At 37.7% G+C, this 7,486-nt stretch overlaps 1 protein-coding gene across 1 annotated transcript; it reads left to right on the top strand.

Annotated features, from left to right (window-relative positions):
- The first annotated feature begins 3,230 nt into the window (after positions 1 to 3,230).
- Positions 3,231 to 3,636, top strand: LOC119996995 (late embryogenesis abundant protein EMB564-like). Its single transcript, XM_038843796.1, has 2 exons — positions 3,231 to 3,371; positions 3,467 to 3,636. The coding sequence occupies exons 1-2, from the start codon at positions 3,254 to 3,256 to the stop codon at positions 3,628 to 3,630; spliced, it is 282 nt and encodes a 93-aa protein (XP_038699724.1). The 5' UTR covers positions 3,231 to 3,253; the 3' UTR covers positions 3,631 to 3,636.
- The last annotated feature ends 3,850 nt before the right edge of the window (positions 3,637 to 7,486 follow it).

Genomic DNA, 7,486 nt, shown 5'->3' with positions numbered 1-7,486 from the left:
ATGTATTTTGAGAGTTAAAACGTTTTAAAATTTTGTTTAAAAAAGAGAAAAAAGTCATATTACAAGATTGTCATGTCATATGATGAGTCAATGTGCCACATGAGATTGGGCTACGTGAGTTACCTAGCACTACTGTAATTGATTGGATTAGACATATGTGTCCTCAAGGTTCAATTAAAATGAAAAACAAATAAAAAATGACATGTAACCCATGGCTTTGGTAGCCCATTGCAGCCTAAGTCTAGACGGCATGTCAAGGCGGTAATCCTATGTGGATAAATTTTGAATTTTGAAAATCAAACACAAATACTCTCTCTCTCCTCTTTCTGGCGACCATTCGGCCACCGACCTACCTATCTGAAGCGACGGATCACCATGACTCATCCCCAACCTTCCTTTGCTGCTAACAGCCGCTTATTTCGTAGGAATCTCGCCTTGAAGTTGCGGCCAACAAAACTTTTAGAGCCCGATCAGGCCACCATAAGTCACCCCTCCATTAACCACCACCACCGTTCAACTTGCCTTGACGAGCTCTATATGTTTCAGCCCTTAGATGATCGATATCGTCGCTGGAAAGTGAAAACTCATTTGTGACTCGGTTGTAACCCAGTTTTGGATCATTAATTAGGTATATTTTTTTATTTTGCCTTCATGTGTTGAATGTCTAGATGATTTTATTTCAGAATCTATTAATTTTGGTGTCATTCTACTGGTTTTAATCTGAGACAGATGGTTATTCCATTGGTTTTAATTTCAAACAGATTGTTATTTCATTGTTTTAATATCAGACATATAATTATTTCATTATTTTTATTATTAGATAGATAGTTATTCCATTAATTTGATGTCATTCCACTATTTTTCCAATGATTTAGTTATTTTTGTTTTTAATTTCATTTAATTGATTTTTGAGTGTTGATAAATGATTTTTTTTATGGATTTCAGTTATAATATGCTGGTTAATAATGAAGATATTATGTTGGTGGATGAATGAGGTCGTTGATAGATTGAATAACAACAACACTGAAGTGGTTAATCGAATAAACAATGTAATTCAAATAAATCTCAATGGATTTCAAGTAAAAAATAATGATTTACTTATTCCACTATTTCAAGTCAATGAAATAAGCATTGCTCTGGGATGAAATTGAGTGAAATCAGTTATTCCATTGTTTTAATGCAGTGAAATAACCATTGATTTGAGTCGAAATTCATTGTTTTTTGAAAGCACAATCCATAATTCATTGTTTTTAACAGAATAGTACATAAACCATTTTTTTTGAAAACACGATTCAGAATCAATTGTTTTTTTGAAAGCACGGTTCATAATTCATTGTTTTTTTAAAGTACAAGTTCAGAATCCATTGTTTTGAGTCCAGATCAAATATTTTTTAAACTAGAATCAATTGTTTTTAGTCCGGAATATATTTTTCGAGATTCCATTGTTTTCAAAAACAATGGAATTAAGATCCGTCTGATAAAACCCATAGATAATGGATTGTTAGAAAGATGTTTATTCGCTAATTCTGAATATGTAATTTTTTTTTCTAAATCTAATATGTATTTTGAGAGTTAAAATGTTTTAAAATTTCGTTTAAGAAAGAGAAAAAAAGTCATATTACAAGATTGCCATGTCATATGATAAGTCATTGTGCCGCATGAGATTGGGCTGCGTGGGTTACCACTATATGGGTTACATAACACTATTGAAAACAAATTTCTCAACTTTATTTTTTTTAAAAAGTGTGATAATGCGCCTCTCTCCTAATTTGGTTTTACGGGCATGCTTAAGGTCAGGTTTGGATAAACATTTGCTCACTGCACTGGACGTGCCCCAATCTCTCTTCCTAAATCCCTCAAAGGCCTAATCCAAGTGAGACTTTTTTTTAACAAAAATGTTAGCGATCCCAGTCATCCAGTAATCAATCTTGAAATGAGAAATAGTTCCTCATCACTCTCAACAGTGGTTGCTCTTTTCCAACTTTTGAAATGAGAAATAGTTGAGATAGCTAAGAAACTCTTTAGGGAGAGGAGGAGGAGGAGGAGCCGCGGAGGTGAGGCTATGAGACTATGAGAGTGACTATGAGACTATGAGAGTGAGGATTGACTATTGAGGATGAATAATACCAAATAAACCCTAAAAAATCAATGGGCTTGATCTATTTCTCAAGAGATCTAATGATCATAATTAAACAAAACTAACACTGAAAATAATATTAATATATATATTAGTACTTGATAATGGTAATGATATTAAACTTTTATAACCGTTACCATTATTTAGGGATGCAAAAAAAAACCAATCCGAACACTATCCATAAGATACCAGGTCCATTTAAAACCTGAAAACCTATCCTATAGGGTTTGGAAACGGTTTTCGTTTTGATTTTCAAACCCGTTATGGTTTAGGGTCGGGTTTGGTTTTTGATATCGGGTTTAGGATACCCGAACCGTTTAAATAAAAAAGTGAGTTATAGTAATAACATTATAAATCATCTATATAAAGGTATATTATTTGGATGTTAAATTTTAATATGATCAAGCATATTAAATAAAATAATATAATAGAATTATAGATTTACATTCAAACTATAATAACATGATAAGTCAAATTATTTTTTAAGAAATTGAATTATAGATATTTATAGAAAAATTACAAAAAATAAAAGTTAAATGGTAAACAGGTATCCGATGGTAAACGGTTATGGAATGATTCCGGTTTTGAAAATTTAAAAGGTTTTTTAAACGGTTTTGGAACGAGTTTGGTATTGGGTATTTTAAATGAAAACGGTTTTGATATCCATTAATTAGAAGGGTACCCGATCCGTTGCCATCCCTACCATTATTCTTGATGTTAGTGGTAAAAATACCATCTCGAAGAATTGATAACGGTATCAATTCTATAATTAATCTTATGAGCCTCTTCAATTTTCATGAACGCATATGATAAACAGTAGTTGCTTTCCGTTTGAAGGAAAAAAAATGCAAGTTAATTTGCGACGTGGCATTCAATTGTAGCGGTCGCACAATATAGACGACACGTGTCATCTCCTTTGCACTCTCCATCCTGGTGTCACCTCCTCCTTAGCTGCCACCTTGATTCCACGTGTCACTCAAGGGCGGCACGACCTCCTCAACTCCTCCCTGCGCTCCGTCTTATATAATCCTCGCCCCCCAAGTCACCGGAGCACATCCGTTGCAATTGTAAGAATAAATATCTTGGTGAAAGTTGAAATTGAAGCATAGAGAACTAATGTCGGCTGATCAGCCAAACAGAGCGGAGCTTGACGCCAGGGCAAGGCGAGGGGAGACCGTCGTCCCTGGTGGCACCGGTGGTAGAAGCCTTGAAGCACAAGAACACCTAGCTGCAGGTATCAAAATGTTACATATATTATAACCGGATATATATATTTCCTGTGTGTGTATATATTCACTTCACATATATATTGTGTTTGGAAAAAAAAAGGGAGGAGCAGAGGAGGGAAGACAAGAAGGGAGCAGCTGGGGACAGAAGGGTACCAGGAGATGGGACGGAAAGGTGGACTTAGCACCACAGATGAGTCTGGAGGAGAGCGGGCTGGGAAAGAGGGTATTTCCATTGACGAGTCCAAGTTCAGGACCCGAAGCTAGGCCTAATCAAATCTTCTCGTCTTCATTACTTCATTAGAGTGTCAATAAAAAAAAAGAGAGAGTAGTGCGTCTCGTCTTGTAGAAGCACTACTCATTTGACTTGTGCTATCTTGTTCCCAGTTTTTGGTTTTAGGTTTGCATGTCTTGTGCTTTTCAGGTGTGCTTACGTTGTAATGGCTAGTCTTCTTTTCTAATAATGACGTTGAGTCTACTGATGGTGGGTGAGCCAAATAACACCATCAGGCAGTTTTTTTTAAATGATTACACATTGGGCGAAACATCATCATCAACAACCTTTTTTTACCAAACCTTTTTTTTTACCAATATAATACTGATGACACAAATATATGCGGATATAATATTAGATCCAACTTTATTATGCATATAGCAATTCACGCTATTGAAAATGGCTTGATTACTTTTGTATTTTTACAATAATAACGTGATTGTTTTTTACAGTCACACGTCGATGAGATTGGCGTAAACCACATTTTCTATAGACCACGTTAATAACATGGCGGAGGAGGGGTTGTGGGTGTGGGTGTTTGTGTGACATCAAATGAAGGACAATCCCAGGAGAATGAGATTGAACTTGGTCAAAATGTCATGATTACACCATTGTTATTGGTGAGATCTATAATTTTTTTTGTTGATTACATTAACGGTAATGGTGTGATTGTAAAATCAATACATTAATCATGTCATTCTAAATGGCATGTAGTGTTATTTTGGTAATAATTTTCATCCCAGTTTATATAGGTATATACTTACGGCTAGGGGTGCCATTTTAGACAAAAACTCCTACAAGGTGTGTAAATTTGAGTACAACATAAATTAAGTGAGTGTGTACTATCTGGTTCTAACTGTTATCAATATTCATACTAATTTTTCTTTGTAATTTTTCTCTGGTCGGCCATCTGGCCCAATTGGCCGGAATGATCTGTGATTACTTGAATTATACAGGAGAAACAATAGAAAGAAAAAAAAAATTGCTCGTAGAAACCAAGAAAGATCTTCATTCAAAATCTCTCGACTAGGTTTACACAAAGATCTGCTCATCTTCTATAATCATCTTGAGCAGCATTTACCTTTCCTTCCTGTAAACAATCTGTGTGTAGAGCAATTCATTCCAAGCATCAGGCACCCCTGGTAGACACCAGTGCAGACAGTCCACATATCTGGCCGGATCGTGTTTCTGCTCCGGCGACCGTAACCTGCCCTCAATAACTAACAAGTGGATTCATTGTAATAGATACAGTTTTGTAGTGTCTTTATATAGTTGGTGGATCTTTATAATGGTAGACTAGGGCAGTTCAACTAACATAAGCTTTTTAAGATAAATAAACCAAAGTCAATACCTAAAAGATGATAATGCAGCTTAATGTAGTGATTTTGTATTAGTGCAGGAGGATGTTAAAATATGTTTTTGAGAGAAGTTACGATCTGATAAAATGTCCATATCATGTTATGTAACTTTCTGAAAGAAGAGTTTTGGTTATTATTATACCTGAAATGTTGAGGGAAATTGCTGCTGAAGGAAACTGATCATGAGGTACATATTATAAGGAATAAGGCTGTAAGGTTTTTTTCTGTTTTATTCATATCTGTATCGTCAAATATATACAAAGTATAGGTACTCTAAGTATGGTAACTAGGTACAATAAAATCCATGATTCTATCCTGTATATACATGTGTATGCTTTTACTTGTTCCTTATCACTTGCCTTGTGATTTGTCAACTTTATTGTCTTCTTTATTTTCTCCTGATATGTTGCTGCTGAGATCATGGCTGGGAGCATTCACACTTGCTTGATTATTTCCAGATTTTATGCTGTGTTTGATTTGTCTTGGATCATCTTTAATACACCCCCGCAAGATTGAGCCGCCATCAAGAAGGCCAATCTTGGACCTTAGATATTCAGTGCGCTGGCGAGACAGTGGCTTAGTTAGTAGGTCAGCCAACTGATCATTTGTATGAACATGGTGAATTGTCAAGCAACCCTTCTTCACCAAGTCGCGCACAAAATGTATATCAATCTGAATATGTTTCATTTTAGAATGATGGACTGGGTTCAGGCTGAGATGGGTAGCACTGAGGTTATCACAGAATAATGTCGGCGGTATGGGGAGGGGATACCCAAGTTCTTGTAAAAGATGGTTCAGCCACATAGTCTCAGCTGCTGCCATAGCTAATGCACGATATTCTGCCTAGGTCGAGGAGCGAGCAATGGCTCGTTGTTTCTTGGATGACCAGGAAATGGGATTGCAGCCGAGAAAGATTGTATAGGCTGAAGTGGACGTACGGTCATCCAAGTTGCCAGCCCAATCAGCATCCGAAAAAGTAGAAAGTGTGAAAGTTGATTTTTTGCGTAAGTGGATGCCGTGAAATAAGGTATTCTTCAAGTAACGCAATAATCTCTTGGTGGCTGTCCAATGTATGTGACTTGGGCGATGCATAAACTGTGATAACTTGCTTACTGCAAATGAGATGTCAGGTCGAGTGAGGGATAAGTACTGCAAAGCACCAATGACTCTTCGGTATGCAGTGGCATCAGCTGAGGCAGAACCATCATTGAGATGAAGAGAAGTTGATGTGGATAAAGGAGTTCTCACATCCTTTGCGGCATCCATTTGGGTTCTAGAGAGGACGTCCCTGATGTACTTGTGTTGTGACAAAAAAATTCCAGTAGATGTTGGAATCACTTCAATGCCCAAGAAAAAATGTAAGTTGCCAAGATCTTTGAGTGAAAACCGAAGACCAAGTTTGGTGATAATTGATCGCACGAAGTCATTGTTGTTGCCTGTGAGAATTAAGTCATCCACATATACCAAAAAGAAGGCAGTAACAGAAGCATTGCGATAAACAAATAAAGATGTATCAGCAGTAGAATTGTGGAAACCAAGATCCAATAGAGCCTGTTTGAGAGCTGAGTACCAGGCACGAGGAGCCTGTTTGAGACCGTAGATGGACCGATTTAGTTTGCACACATAATCAGATGTTGTAGTGTCAATGAAGCCCGGTGGTTGATACATATAAACATCTTCCGTTAGATGACCATGGAGAAATGCATTATTGACATCCATTTGACGGAGAGACCACCCCTGCATTATAGCAATAGATAGAACAAGACGAATAGTTGCCGGTTTCACAACAGGGCTGAATGTTTCTTTGTAATCCAACCCAGGACGTTGGGTAAAACCCTTAGCCACTAGTCGGGCTTTGAATCTGTCCACACTACCATCAGGTTTGCGTTTAACCCTGAAAATCCACTTACATCCAACAATGTTAGTATCAATAGGTTTGGGAACAAGGTCCCATGTTCCATGCCGTAAAAGTGCAGTTAATTCTTGAGACATGGCGTCCCGCCATTGAGGGTCTTGGACTGCTTGACTGACACATGTGGGTTCAAGGGACGGAGGCATTGGGTGTTTGGTGACTAGAGAGAGCTGCTTGGGTTTGTAAATCTGGTTCATGGCTCTTGTAGTCATTGGATGTGTTCGGGTAGGTGGAGGAATGGAAGATGGTGGGGGATTTGGGGAATTATTTGGCAGAGTGTGTTCGGGTGGAGAGGTGATGGACAAGGTGGAGGGTAGGGATTGGGCAGTTGGAGAAGGTGAGGTGTGGGAATCTGTAATCGGAGAGGGAGATGAGTTAATACCTGGAGAAGGTGAAGTGGAGATCAAGCCGGTCATCAATGGCAAATCCGGTTGCTGAGATGGTGGCACCTGTGGCATTGTGGACATTGATGAGTGTAGTATTTCATGTGGGGAGGTGACCAAAATATGCTGAGATGGATAGTGCTTGTCGGGGAGCTTGGCTAGTGATTGTTCAATAGATGGGTACCTATTTTCATCA

Source organism: Tripterygium wilfordii, chromosome 1, assembly GCF_013401445.1.
Source record: "Tripterygium wilfordii isolate XIE 37 chromosome 1, ASM1340144v1, whole genome shotgun sequence".
NCBI classification, from domain to species: domain Eukaryota; kingdom Viridiplantae; phylum Streptophyta; class Magnoliopsida; order Celastrales; family Celastraceae; genus Tripterygium; species Tripterygium wilfordii.
The sequence above is the reverse complement of the archived record's forward strand: the minus strand, read 5'-3'. Positions and strand labels throughout refer to the sequence as shown.